The sequence below is a fragment of the Rana temporaria genome, chromosome 6 (genome assembly GCF_905171775.1).
Source record: "Rana temporaria chromosome 6, aRanTem1.1, whole genome shotgun sequence".
In the NCBI taxonomy this organism is placed as follows: Eukaryota; Metazoa; Chordata; class Amphibia; order Anura; family Ranidae; genus Rana; species Rana temporaria.
Window position 1 is genome coordinate 151,540,018 of NC_053494.1, and position 15,768 is coordinate 151,555,785.

The window sequence follows — 15,768 nt, forward strand, 5'->3', positions numbered from 1 at the left end:
GCACTAGAAACTAATCAGACTTGACATGAGAAATGTTTCTGTGCAGTATCCCTACATACCTAACAAATACTGAAAAGTACACACGGCATACACTACAGTATATGAGAAGTGGTACTGTGTGGGACACTGCAAATTACACCCAGCAGGACATGAAAAGTGCTATTGTGCAGTGACAAGATTTACTCTATACAATTCAAAGCGTACGGGACATTAACAGAAAAGTGCTACCATGTAGAGTAGCCATAACCTATCCTGGGAATTAAACTAGGGTATAAAAAGCACTATAGTGCAGCTTCCAAACAAACATAACATACTGAGATTTAGACCCAGTAAAAACATAAGAAGTGTTTTACTCTCCAACAGACATAATATGCACTGAGGAAAACTGCTGACTGCATGAGAATTTCACCTAGAATATCTGCCAAAAGTGATTTTGTGCACCAGCTAAAAATTTCACTGAGCATGCTAAACCGTAGAAGTGCTACTGTGCATTTTCTATGCAAACATACAGTATATTGAGAGTTTAAAGGGGTTGTAAAGGTACAATTATTTTCCTAAATAGCTTCCTTTACCATAGTGCAGTCCTCCTTCACTTACCTCATCCTTCGATTTTGCTTTTAAATGTCCTTATTTCTTCTGAGAAATCCTCACTTCCTGTTCTTCTGTCTGTAACTCCACACAGTAATGCAAGGCTTTCTCCCTGGTGTGGAGTGTCGTGCTCGCTACGTTGCAGATAGAGAAAGGAGCTGTGTGTTAGTGGGCGTCCTGACTCTCCTGTAGTCCAAGGGAGGGGGGCGAGCACGACACTCCACACCAGGGAGAAAGCCTTGCATTACTGTTTGAAGTTAGACATAAGAACATGAAGTGAGGATTTCTCAGAAGAAATAAGGACATTTAAAAGCAAAATCGAAGGATGAGGTAAGTGAAGGAGGACTGCAATAAGGTAAAATAAATTGTACCTTTACAACCCTATTAACCACTTAACAACCGCCCCAACGCCAAAGTACGGCTACAGGGCAGTTGCTTAACTCTGGGAGGCCGTTAATTAACGGCCTAACAGAATCGCGTGCGCACACGGGAGTGTCCGTGACCGCCGAGTCCAGAGGACCCGGCATCACGGTAAATCGCCGCTGATAGCGGCGGTTTACCACGTGATCGCCCCGTCCAATGATGGAGCGATCACTTGTAAACAAACTGGTTCCTCCCTCCCCTCTCTGTACCGATCGGTAGAGTGTGAGAGGAGAGGGGGAGAGAGCGGAGGCAGCAGCAGTAGTGCTGTGAGCTGGATCTGTGACAATTGCAGTCACAGATCCAGCCATCCATTCATCCTTGCTCAGCCATCCCTGCCCAATACTCTGCCCATACAGTGCAATACTTTGCCCCATACAGTGCAATACACAATACTCTGCCCCATACTGTGCAATCCCTGCAATACCCCACAATATGCCCCCCCCCTGCTTCTACCGACTCAACGCTATGATCGAAGCCAGGATTGTGTTTTTTTATTTTATTTCAGGCTTCCCAGCCTAGAGGTGAGATGTGGGGTCTTATTGACCCCATATCTCACTGTAAAGAGGACCTGTCATGCCATATTCCTATTACAAGGGATGTTTACATTCCTCGTAATTGGAATAAAAGTGATCAAAATGTTTTATTTTTTGCGGAAAAACGTGTCAAACTAAAATGAATAAAAGTAAAATGAACAAAATATATATATTTTTTTAAAGCACGCCTGTTCCCGTGTGCTTGCATGCAGAAACGAACGCTTACGCAAGTCCCGCCCACATATGAAAACTGTGTTCAAACCACACATGTGAGGTATCTCTGCGAATGTTCGAGCAAGAGCAATAATTTTGGGGCTAGGCCTCCTCTGTAACTAAAAACATATAACCAGAAAAAATATTTAAAGCGTCGCCTATGGGGATTTTTAAGTAGCGAAGTTTGGCGCCATTGCACGAGTGTGTGCAATTTTGAAGGGTGACATGTTTGGTATCTATTTACTTGGCGAAACTTCATCTTTCACATTATGCAAAAACATTGGGCTAACTTTACTGATTTGTTTTTTTTTAAGCACAAAACTGTTTTTTTTTTTAAGCACAAAACTGTTTTTTTTTTTTGTAAAAAATAGGTTAGAAAAATAGCTGCGCAAATACAGTGCGAGATAAAAAGTTGCAACAACCACCATTGTATTCTCTAAGGTCTTTGCTAAAAAAACATATATAATGTTTTGGGGTTCTCTATGTAATTTTCTAGCAAATAAATGATGATTTTTAAATGTAGGAGAGAAATGTCAGAATTGGCTTGGATGCTCCAGAAGGCCTGATGGTGCTCCCTGTATGTTGGGCCTCTCTATGTGGCCATGCTGTGTAAAAGTCTCGCACATGTGGTATCGCCATACTCGGGAGGAATAGCAGAATGTGTTTTGGGGTGCAATTTGTACTATGTTGTGTATGAGAAATAACCTGCGAATATGAACATTTTGTTAAAAAAAAAAATCTTGATTTTGCAAAGAATTGTGGGTCAAAATTACAACTTCAAAAAACTCACCATGCCTCCTTTCTAAATACCTTGAAATGTCTTCTTTACAAAAAGGGGTCATTTGGGGGATATTTGTATATTTCTGGCATGTTAGGGTCTCAAGAAATGAGATAGGCCGTCAGTACTTCAGGTGTGATCAATTTTCAGATATTGGGACCATAGCTTGTGGACTTTCACAAAGACCAAATAATATACACAAATTTGTACTTATTTTTACCAAAGATATGTAGTAGTATAAATTTTGGAAAAAAAAATACTAATTTGCTAAATTTTATAACAGAAACGAAGAAAAAAATTATTTTTTTCAGAATTTTTAGTCTTTTTTTTTTTTCTTTTATAGCGCAAAAAAAAAAAAAACACAATGGTGATTAAATACCAACAAAAGAAAGCTCTATTTGTGTGAAAAAAGGGACGAAAATGTTACATTTTACAGGACAGGAGATGGTGCTTCTGTTCAACATCCATACAGATAGCATTGGGGAGATATTGCTTCACTTTCTTTCCCCAGATAATCCACCCAATAGGACACAGCAATAAAAACCTAGCTAAGGTTGTAACCCAACCTTGCACTTTCCTATGCAAACCATACCGGGGGACTCTCTTACCAAATACTATTGTCTGTCTGGGTTTCCATCAGCTATGTTTATATTACCTGGGACAGCAGTGTCACTCCTTCAGCTAGCAGGAACTATAGAGAGCCAATAGAGGAGTCGGGGGTCTGTGCGCTCCTACCCTTCATGTGGCCAGAGGGAAATGAACATTCCTGCATCCTGGGGTAAAGGTAACAAAGGGCAAAACAAAAGCAAACCGATCTCCAGTAATTTTTTTTTTTTTTATTATACAGGATTTATATAGTGCCAACAGTTTGCGCAGCGTTTGCCATGATGCTTTGTTGTCCACGTATTTGTAACATTTGTTTCCTTGCTTGCGTCAAGATTAGCATTATTTTTGCCAAGGTAACATCAAATCGGGGAACAATATTACTATAATTTAATCTTCTGGATGCCTGTGACTATTTTGCACCACCACTGAAACTGCTTTTATCCCTTTGATGGGTTTTAAGTCGCAGGTCTTGCTGTGCAGTTACACATCCTTTGGCATGTAAAACTACAAATCTATTGTTTTTTCACTTTGATATTAAAGGACCACTATAGTAAAAATATTGTCTTAGTCTTACAGTACAGGTCATAGGTACTTTAGCCTTCAACCATGGCTTGAAGTGTTACTAAATCCACAACAGTAAAATCAGTCTGTATATGCAGTAAAGCATGCTTGTTATACTCACCGTGGAACCCAAGGGATTAATTCTCTGCACTGTATAAAAAGGCTGTTTGATCCCATCTTCTCTGGTACTCCCCTTTTTCCACTGTCCCCAATCCATCTCCTGATTAGTACAGAGCATTGGGGGCACTCTGCACATCCTCGGTTTGGTGTGTATTGCGAAAGATTTATTTTTTTATTCTTGGGAGGGTGCATGTGATTGGCACAGAGCCAATCGGCACTGTCCAGACAGAGGGTTATGGGTCCTACAGCCTCATAAGACAGCGAGAGGAAAACCCTTCCTACAAGCTTTAACCAGACACTGATACAAGTCAAAGACTGCTATATACTACGGATGAGAAAATGTATTTGGCTGTTTGTTTACTAAAATAATTGCATTTCCATGTACTGTGGAGGACCAGATATAGTGAATGCAGGGTCCTAGGATTAATAACACTTTAAATGCAGCTACTGTTCAGGTGACTGGACACTGGCAAAAAAGCTGCTTTTTGTTATTGTCCTAAGGTAATGGATGCCTCTACTGAAAGACTCTTCTTTTTTGGTGGAGTTTTTTTTTATTTATTTTTTAAAGATTTGTTTTTTATGATTTCTAGCTGTACCTATAGCCACAGAAAGGAGGTAGAAGAAATCTCCAGTTATCATGTAAAACAGAAAAAAAAATGCAGAGGCGCCTCTAAGTGCAGACTGATTAAAAAAAAATTGGGTACAATATAGGAGAGTAACTCACATTTTTAGCAGTAAAAAAAGCATGTAAGAATAGTCCACTGTACTTGGCATAACCCTCACCCTGTGCCGCTGGCGTGCCTGCTCAGCTGGGTCCCGGAAGCCGGTTCTGTGTGTGTATACACATTGGATCTAGGAGAGAGGACTCGAACGCTTTTTTCTGTTTTACATCAACTGAATTCTTTACTGAAGAACATCTTCTCACAATACAGAATAATACATTTTCACAGTAACATGAACTGGTATGGCTGCCCCTGGTACCCTGCTTCCTTATCCGGTCCATACCTTGGTTAGCTACATTTCAATGATTGAGCAAAAGTCCAGACTGGGTTCCCACCAAGGGGGTGCTAAAGAGCAAAGCCCCTTTACATGCTTACAGAAGTCCTCTGACCATTCTTATACAGTATACATGGACCAATCGCTCTCTAGAGGCAGACTTCCCCTGATATTTATGGCCTCCACCAGGGGGCAGAGTGATAAAAATCAGGCAGAGGGCATGCTCAGCCAAATAACTCCTCCCAACAGGGGTGCAGAAGCAATGACCGACAATCACAGAACACATAGAGATCATGATAGTGAGGTAGCAGCATTTTAGTAGGCACCCTCCTACACACTTTTCTTATGCCAGAGATTCGCAGCTAAATGTAAGGGACCTGGATTGGACAGCAATACCCGCCAAGCTGTCCCAGGTCCCGCCCTACTTCTTCTCCATATAGGAAATACAAATACCTGTCTTTTGGAGAAACTCTGCCATATTGTATCGCCAATACTTCTTGCCAGAGGCCCACCTTCTCATATATTTCTGGTCAGAGGTCTAGTACCCAGAATAATGAGTGACACCGAATGCGTTTTTAACCATTTTCTTGAAGAAGAGCTTTACATACAACACTGGTACAACGACATGTATTCCTCTGTTCAGTGAAAGACACCAAGTCTTACAGTGCATAGCACATTCGTTTCAGAGACTTGTCTTGTTGAATATTGGCCATAGTCCACTGAACATACCATCCCTACCGTGACACATGGTGGTGGCAGCATCATGTTGTCGGGATGCTTTTCTTTAGCAGAGACAGGATAGCTGGTCAGAGTTGATGGGAAGATGGAAGGAGCCAAATACAGGGCAATCTTAGAAGAAAACCTGTTAAAGAAAATCTGCAAAAGACTTGAGACTGGGGTGGAGGTTCACCTTTCAGGACAACAACCCTAAAATACAGCCACTTTGTGATGGTCTATCACATAAAATACATTTACGTTTTTGGTTGTACCATGACAACATGTGTGAAATTTCAAGGGGTATGAATACTTTTTGAAGGCACTGTATGCTATCCATGAACATTAGAATAAATTATGATATCTCATAATGAAATTAGGTCTTATGAATACCAATCGTATGCTGTTTATTTTTCCATGGATCCTGTATTGTTTCTTTAACTTTTATATACCTCTGTCTATGTTTTGAAAGAAATAAAAAGATATTTAAAAAGAAAAAGACATTGCAGTGCAGGGCAGCAAGATGTGGGTGTTATGTGTACAATAATGCCCACTGTGGTGTGAATGGGCCCTAATGGTCCTGAGGCTGTGGCTACTAAAAATACTTTGACTAGATCTCTCATTTAAAAGAATAAATGGTGATAGAATTATGTAGATTACCATTGCTGATCTACTTCTGAAAATACAAATTCCTTAGCTTTTTGTATAGTGTGTACACAACTTTCCACATTCAATTCAAACTTTCCAAATTAAAATTTCCGAAGGGACAAACTCCAAACTTTTTCTCGTCGGTGAACAGAACAAATCTTCCAGGGCCTTAAGTGGTTAAAGGGGTTGTAAAGGTTCATGTTTTTTCACCTTAATGCATCCTATGCATAGGTGTGCACACATGGTGTGCCAGGTGTGCCCAGGCACACCCTAATCATCCTGTGCAGCACAGATTCCCCCTACACCCCTAGCCCTTCCCCCCCACAGCGCTTCCGAATTCCCGCCTCTCCTCTCCTGCCTGCTGTCGCTGTGGGGATATTTCAGAGTGAGTGAGGGAAGGGGCAGATAAATATTTAATTTACTGGCCCCTTCCCATTCTGAATTAACAGCGAGTGATTGGTAGTGTGTGTTTGAGCTTTGGGGTGCACACCCTAATGCATTTGGCTGCGCACACCTATGATCCTATGCATTAAGGTGAAAAAACACTTAGCCGTTACGGGCCCCCCAGCCCCCCGTTTTACTTACCTGAGCCTGTACACCTGCTCGGCGTGTCCCCTGGCGTCCTCTTCTCTAGAGAGTCTCGGCATTGTATGGATAGATTGATAGCGCAGCCATTGGCTCCCGTTGCTGTCAATCAAATACAATGACGCGGCTGCCGGGGGGTGGCACCGAGTCATACACTTTGCGTCTATGGACGCTGACTGTATCACACGGGAGCGCACCCGCAAGCTAACCCCCTCGAAAGAGAGCTTCCTAAAGGGGGTTGGCTATTGTGTGGAGGAGCCGCGAGAGCCGCCGAGGGACCCCAGAACAGCAGGATCGGGGCCACTCTGTGCAAAATGAACTGCACAGTGGAGGTAAGCATGACATGTTTGTAATTTAAAAAAAAAAAAACCTTAACAACCACTTTAACCAGTTCAGCACTGCAGACAGAAGCTACAGAGAACAGCTGCAGCCAGTGTTTCTCCAACTCTTTATTCTTAGCCAAGCACCTGGCTACACTTTTTTTTTAAAACCAGAGTTAAGTGTCACTTTAATACTCTCCGAGTCAAAGATTGAAAAAGCAGGTAAGTCAAAGCCAAGTCAGAACACCTGATCTGCTGCTTATACTGTATCATTAATTCATAGCCATAGATCAGCATGACAGTCAAGCAACTAGTATTTTTTTTTTTATTTACGAAGGTCAGCAATAGTAGCCATTATACAGTATTAGGTAGATTCAGGTAGAGTTAGGCCGACTTATCAGTAGATCCCCAGGCTGTTTTTTCCTGATGATAATCCACAAGCAGCTGGTTACTAGCAGGTACTTGCATAATTTAATCAATGAAGGTTCCTGATTGGGGGGGAGGGGGAGGAGGTGATTGGGATGGGTGGGTTTTATTTTTTCACATGGTTTGATTGGTGACAGCTTTCTATATATATTTGTGTACTGCATTGTGTTTGTATCTTTTGCCTGACGAAGAGGTCCTGCGTGACCTCGAAACGTTGCTTTTTGGATCGCTATTATGCATTAAATTTTTGGACGTTTTTTCAATGATCCTTGGTGTGCTGGCGAATATGTGTACATTATCAGTAGATAAGTCGACCTAACTCAGAATCTACGCCGACCTATGTTTAAGCGTATGCTCAAACAGAGATACGCTTAAACATATCTAAGATAGGACGGCTTGCGCCTTCCTATCTTAGGTTGCAATATTTTGGATGGCCGCTAGGTGGCGCTTCCATTGCGGCCGGCGTAGAATATGTAAATGAGTTTATACGCCGATTCACGAACGTACGCCCAGCCGCCGCAGTTGATTTACGCCGTTTCCGTAAGGCATTAGCAGGCCTAAAGTTATTCCACCTATTAGGTGGAATAACAATGTTAAAGTATGGCCGCCGTTCCCGCCGCGAGATTCAAATTTTTTACGTCGTTTGCGTAAGTCGTCCACGAATCGGGATTTACGTTGTTTACATCCACGTCGAAATCAATAGGCCCGTGCGGCGTACGTAGCCGCAATGCACACTGGGAAATGTAGGCGCCCGGCGCATGCGCACATAAGAAAAAAACGTAAAAAACGTGAGGTCAAGCCTCATTACCATCAAACACGCCCCCCTGCAACACATTTGAATTCGGCGCCCTTACGCCCGCCCGCTTTAGGCTACGCCGCCTTATATTAGCAGGCAAGTATATTGAGAATCATTACTAGCCTAGCTAATTTACGGCGGCGTAGCCTAAACACACTAAGCTACGCCGCCGTAACTTTAATCCATTGTACCTGAATCTACCTATATATCTCTCGGTATACATTTCCTTTCCTCATCTGTGTTATCTTTGCAAGTTTACATGGAAAATGAATGCAATGAGGTAAAAGGAGAAGAATCTTCCATTCCATTTCCCTATAAAATGCAGAGCGCCACATTTTTCCTTGAGGATCATTATACAAGCTCTGCTTCTGCAAGTGATTTCAGAATCTGTGATCTATCGTAATGCAGTACTTGTTTAATAAAAAAAAACCTTGTACATGTGAAAACCTGTTTGACCAGAATGAAGAATAAACAGCAGTCAGTGAAGCATCTGGTCTGTTTCAGATTCTCTATGGGAAAAAGACCATCCCTGCCTGCAGGCTCTCCCACTCACCTGATAAAATGACTACTGCTCTCAGAGATGTGTTTTCTTCTGGTTTAAAAAACCACCATAGCAACTACCGGTGCCAAACTACCAGGGCCGGCCCTATGATGGGACCGGGTGGTACCATGGGTACCAGGCAGCACTTTTAGGGGGGCAGCATACTGATGCCCGCCAGCCCGTTCCGCCAGCTCTGCTACCCAAATAAAATTGATGTCCTTTTTTTCCCACAAATAGAGCTTTCTTTTGGTGATATTTGATCACCTCTGCGGTTTTTATTTTTTGTGCTATAAATATATATATTTTTTTAACTTTTTGCTATAATAAATATCCCCAAAATTTTGAAAAATAAAATTTTTTCTTCAGTTTAGGCCAATATGTATTCTTCTACATATTTTTGGTACAAAAAAAAAAACACAATTAGCGTACATTGATTAGTTTGTGAAAAAGACATTGTGGCCGCCAGCAATTCACAGGTCCCTTTATACTCCTGGATACATGTATAGAGCCATGGCAGGTCCTTTTTATACGCCTATATGCATGTATTGCACATGATTGGATGATAGAAATCAGCAGAGCTTCCCCCCATGTCAGAGCTTCCCCTCAGATCTAGAGCAACTGCACTTGCCCTATTCTCCAGATAGGGCACACACATACCTGTCTTTTGGAGAAACTCTGCCATATTGTGACACCAATACTTCTGGCTAGAGGCACACTTTTTCCCATATTCCCACCCAGAGGTTTATTCAGTGCCGATCCTGACCTCCCTGGGGCCCTAAGCAATGTCACATTAAAGTTGAGAAACGGGGGGGGGGGGGGGAGTTACATGACATGTCACATTAAGGATTGAGTTGAGAAGCGGGGGACAGGGTGTTCTGTTGTCGGAAATGACATCTTACATTAAAGTGAGAAGCGGGGGGTGCTGGCTTCTTACCTCTTCTCCCATGCAGCCAGTAAGTTGAGAAGCGGGGTGAGGGGCCGAAAATTACTTCTCACCGGCTTGCATAGTGAGCCTATAGGGCGGATCGGCCCTGGGTTTATTACTCAGAGTAACGATGCCAAATGCGTTTTTAACGATTTTATTGAAGAAGAACTTTACACAACACACTGGTACAATGACATGTATTCTAATTAGTGAACGAACCACAATTCCATTAAGGCTGGGTTCACACTGGGTTTCCCTGCATCCAATTCGCATGACAGGAAATTGTGACGACTCTCTATGGAGCCAGTTCACATATCTCCGTTGCGGCTGCGGAGCGGCTTGGCTCCGTTTCAGAGCCGAATTCAGGCAAAAATTCAACTCTGATTCGTCCCTGAAAAGGAGAGCATAGGATGCACTGGACCCCTGCTGTGAGCCGCATCTGTCGGAGGTGTGAACCTAGCCTAAGTCTTACAGTGCTTAGTACATTCGTTTCAGAGACACATCTTGATGAATATATTAGCCACTTTCTCAGGCATTCTATAATGAGCTCCTTAACCATAAATCTTTCCTGGGACTCCACTGTCGTAGCCAGGCCCAGAAGGCTCTTAGGCTGCATTCACACCTGAGCGTAGCAGAAATGGGGGGCAGAAAATGTGCGTTTCTACCTGCATTTTCAGAAATACAAAAAACGCACCCTGGGCTTGTATCAGTCCCCTGTTTCGTGTGAAAACTGAATGCAAAACACAGAACACAAAACATGCTGGTCTCAGTGCCAAAAAAGGCTAATTTGGAGTGTTTTTCATGGGCAGGGAAGCCCATTCAAGTGACTGGGCTTCCCTATGCTGCCACACGACATACGTGCACAAAACACCCATGCGCAGGTGTGAATGCAGCCTTACACTCAGGCTAGGTTCACACTAGAGATCACAGCGGCTCACAGCAGGAGGCCAGTGCGTCTCCATTCACTGTTTCAGGTCTGATTTTTGCCAAAATTTTGGGCTGAATTCTGACTTAAAGCGGACCAAAAGACGCACAGGACTCCTGTGCAATTCGCACTGGAGCCCGCTGCGGAGATGTGTGAACCGGCTCCATAGAGAGCTGGTCACAATCTCCTGCTATGCGAATTGAATGTGGGGAAACCCTCATCCAATTCACAATAGTGTGAACCCAGCCTTAACTTAAGACCTGCTAAGTGAAGGTCAGGCTTCTGCCTCCTCCCTTGTGAGTTCCCCAACATGGATCCTCGCCTCACGTCTCAGGACAGTTCTTCTCTGTGGGGGCTCCTTCTTTTGCACAGATCACTGACCTACATGATGTTGGTCAGGCCAGGGGTGACTTGTGCAAGGAGTTTTTTTAGCCTTTTTCTCCACTTTAACTATACACACTTATTTAAGTAAGCACAAAATACAGTCACCAGATTTAATTCTATTTAGATCAGTGTAGCGCTACCCCCGAAGGAGCCGCTGATATGTTTTTTGGGATCGGCATATTTAATTACCCTAATGTGGCGTATGGGTGCAGGTGGATAACAAAGCAGTGAGCGAAGGTCCAGACAGTGAATAAAGAGTTTTCCAATGCTTTATTCCAGGCCAAACACGGCCAACATCAACATTTAGTGGGAAGAGCAGGTTGATGAAGAAGAAAGAAGAACCTTGCAGTGTCAGGCCCGGATATTAATTGAGCAGTACTTATACAGTGCTCAATATAGTAACAAACTGTTATTCATCGCCACTCTACTTGGAGTGGGTAAAGTGCCCCCGGATGGAGCGAATCCTCCCAGTAGGTTTTTAGCATAGGTCACCGGATGACAGCAGCACATACCTGTCACCATTCCGGTCACCAGATCCCCGATTTGCTCGCTCAAGCCCTCCCCAATCGAACGGCCTCCGGGTTCCCCTCAAGCCGACTCCCCAATCGAACGGCACCCAGCCTGGGATCCTTTCAATAGAATCGGGAATCCAGTAAGTCACTGGAGTCCCTTTTTTACCTCAGGATGAGGGTTTAGGTAGACTGCAATTTTGGCCTGGTGGGCCTCGCTGGCGGGGTCCATGGATGCGGGCACCCTGAAGGTGGATGCCGCACCTGGAACCGGGACCCCGCGAAACTTGGTTAGCACATGACACCTGTCACAGATATACCCCTCCCCAGCATGCCTTGCGAGGGAGAAACTTCTCTGATTGGCTGCTGGGTAAAGTTGCTCTGCCAGAACCCCTCTGGCGCCAACTGCCGGCCAGGGATGGTATTGCATCCCTGGAGCACAGACTGACCCAGTGGACGTTTCTGGAGTGACAGAAGTCCCAATTTTAACAAATACAGAATGGGAGCAAAGTAACTCTCCCATTCCCCACTAACTTTAGCGTAGTGTCCATACTGAAAGTAAGGGGGCGCTACATCAGCAAAAGATTTATTCTGATGAGCTGGTATGTGTTAATACACTTTGCATTGTCTTCTTAAATAAATCTGACATGATTAGAATAGATTTGGAATAAGGCCTCTTTCACACGGAGCGGATCCGTAATTGATCCAAACCGCGTGTGTCCGTCGGCTCAGTGGGGATCCCCGCTGAGCTGTCGGCGGACAGGGCGGTCCCCGCACACAGTGAAGAGACCGCCCTGTCTCTCCTCCGCTCTCCCCTATGGGGAATCGGATGAATACGGACCGTGTGTCCGTATTCATCCGATCCGTTCCGCCGGACGGAAGAAAAATAGGATTTTCTTCCGTCCGCAAAAGCGGATCTTTGCGGACGCGGATGGTTGCGGACGTTAGCAGATGCATCATCCGCTAACGTCTGCAATCCCATAGGAAACCATTACAAGTCCGTAAACGGACTTGTAATAAACGGACCGTTCGTCCGTACGTCTGAAAGGGGCCTTAATGTGTGATCACAAAATGCACACACAATCCTTTCATTTTGGTTTGCTTAGCAAAATTTGCACAGCAACCTGTTAAATATTAAATGGACATCGTCACTGTTGATGTTTGTCTGGACATATGCCCCCTTTCCGGCAGACGACATTTTGTTTTTTTACACTTTTTACAGACACATCCTCCCTCAGATCAGCCGAAGCCAAAGATAATGAGTTAATAATTAACACCTGAAAATAGCAGACTTTCTGAAAGCTTAGTGAGGCAGCCACACAGGGGGATTAAGCCATTCCACTAGAAGGGCTCAAGAGAAACCAACCATGGCCAAACTAGTGGAATGTGTCCCAAATTTCTCAGAAGGAAGGAATAAAGAGGTAAGGAAAATTATAATTAGTTTCCAGGTGTTTAGAGAAATTTGTTGCATTGTTTTGAGATATTCCTAAGGCCAGATTCATGCTTTTATGATGGGTGGCAATGCATGTTATGCTCTGCAAGGCCAATAAATCTGAATTGCACTGCAGTGCATAATGTGTGTTGCAACTCGTTACCATTATGGTGTAAATAAATTTAGAATTGTATCCCAATGCATGGTGGTGCGAAAAATAGTGCATTAACCTGTTTGGTGTGCCAGAAAGTAATTTCAAATGCATAGGCTGCCTTCATGCATGTGGCATAATGTGCAAAGATATACCTGAACCCTTAATATTCTTGTGTATGTCAGTAAAACCGCCAAGGTACATTCAAATTACTAATCTCTAACTGGATTTTGTTTTATTATTATTATTATTATTATTATTATTATTATTATTATTATTATTATTATTTATTATTATTATTAAAAAAATGATATAAACTAATTGCGAAACTGAAAAGAAAAAGCAATAACGGTACATACATACCTCCCAACATTTAAAAAATCCAATGCAGGACATCTTGTTGAGTGAGGGGCCGGGGATCAAAGTTAAAGTTGTTGATCGGGGGAGCGGGGGTCAAAGTTGTTGAGCAGGGGGGGGGGTTCTCCTACCTGTGCAAATACCGCTCTGTCACGACTCCCCGTCTGCTCCATCCGCCTGCTGCGCAGCCCGCGCCATGGTGTATGACTGACTGCACTGTGCCGTCGCACTGTGATTGGGCGTGTAGCGGTCATGTGCGGAGGCGGGACTTCTAGACGATCGCTGACAGGCCAGCCGCCCAATCACAGGGCACCGAACTCAAACATGGCGGCGGGAAACTAAAACAAACATGGAGGCACGGAATGTCGCCCCACCAAATGTCGCGCCCGGGGGCCCTGTTTTCCGGGACTCTAGTCTAGTCCGCGGGACACACTTTAAATTGCGGGAGGATCCCGCGGAATCCGGGACGGTTGGGAGGTATGTACATATACAGGTTATACCTCCATTCTGCTAAATAAGAAAACCAAAAGGGTTGACAAACCATGCATACCAGATTTAAGATAAAGCCTATACTGTAAGGTGGACAAACCATTTGCGCAGAATCATAAGAACCCTTTGGAACTTGGGGGCCCATTTATATTGGATCTAACTGTAGCCTGGGGGTGCTCTCCTGCTGTAATGTAAAACTAGACATGGCCCGCATCTATCTAGGCATCATTGATTTTGGTGAAAGGGGCCTTTAACTCTGTCCACCATGGTTTAGAATGCTGGTACACTTGATTCTATAAAACTATCAATGATTTATGGGAGCAGCCATTGCTGACTTGGTTAGGAAGGTGCTGGCTGCATGATGTCGATCCTTATCTTGTCTTCACTACTTGATTGTGCCACTGACCTGCAGGGCCAGATTAAGAACATCATGGGCCTGGTGCTGAGGATTTTGGTGGGGCCTTTTAGGCTGCATTCACACCTCCGCGACAAGTAACGCCGCGTACGCGGCGTATTTTGCCGCGAATAGTGTAACTTATTTTTACAAATCCTTCCTATTGCTTTGTATGGCTGAACGCCAATGCCGCCTGAAAAAAAGGGTCCGGGACTTTTTTTCATGCCGCAGGTGTACGGCGTCTATGAGATGTGAACCATCTCATAGACAGCAATGGGAATTCTCCCCTCCAGCGGCACGAGCGGCCGGCGTCGGGCGTTTTGTCGCGGAGGTGTGAATGGGGTGTAATAAATAATAAATAAATGCGTGGGAATGACATGAACGCAGCCCAGCCAAGGCAAGTGACCAAAGGCACAGAACCCATAAGGAAGACCGGGTGAAGATGGAAGTGCCCGGGCCCCGCCTGATTCATCGCAGCACTGGAGGGCTCAGTCTGAAAATTGAAGTGTACACTAATGTGCTAATATGCTGTGCATACTTGTACGTTGTGGCATAACCTACCCCAGGGCCTCTAAAAAGTAGTAATGTCAGGAAAGTTTACTACCGCTTTATTATCACAGGATCCCAGGAGCCTCTCATGGGGCCCCCTACTGACCCGGTGGACGATGGCTCTTGGGCAGTGCCTAAGTGCACAGTTGCCAACATTTAAAAAATATTTTCAGGGCCACTGTTTTATATAAGTGCTATATTTAGAGTAGCTGAGATCCCCGATGTTCCTCTATACATCACAGTAGTAATCACAAAATTAAATGAGTACTAATAATGGGGCAGAACAAATATGAGAACTGATATTTCCTTTAGTTGAACTAACAAAAGTGTGTCCATTCTAGAGCTGGTAACATTGAGGATATTCAGTATAATTTTAAAGAACTGTTTTTGTGGGTAAGCGACATAGGGGAGGAGTATGGACGGTATATAAGTGGGAAGTATGTGCAGGTGAGGGAGAGGAATGTGGAGGGTCTAACAGTGGGCACTATGTACAGGAGAGGAGTACAAAGGGTACGGAAAAAAGCACTATGTACAGGAGAGGAGTGTGAAGGGTATGACAATGGGCAGTATGTACAGGAAGAGTGAGGGGGTATGACAGAGGGTAGTACGTACCAGAGAGAAGTGTGGAGGGTATGATGGGGCAGTATGTACAGGAGAGGAGTGTGGAGGGTATGACAGTGGGCAGTATGTACAGGAGAGGAATGTAGATGGTATGATAGTGGGCTCTATGTATAGGAGAGGAGTGTGGAGGGTATGACAGTGAACACTATGTATAGGAGAGGAGTGTGGAGGGTATGACAGTGGG

General features: G+C 44.0%; 1 protein-coding gene across 2 annotated transcripts in view; it reads left to right on the plus strand.

Moving 5' to 3' along the window:
• The first annotated feature begins 12,860 nt into the window (after positions 1-12,860).
• Positions 12,861-15,768, plus strand: part of FTCD (formimidoyltransferase cyclodeaminase) — a 39,954-nt gene continuing 37,046 nt past the window's right edge. Inside the window, exon 1 of one of the 2 annotated variants that reach the window (XM_040357607.1) lies at positions 12,861-13,012. In XM_040357607.1, the coding sequence (XP_040213541.1) occupies positions 12,959-13,012 (54 nt within the window). In that variant the 5' untranslated portion in view covers positions 12,861-12,958. The remainder of the gene's footprint in view (positions 13,013-15,768) is intronic. The other variant, XM_040357606.1, reaches the window with a different exon arrangement.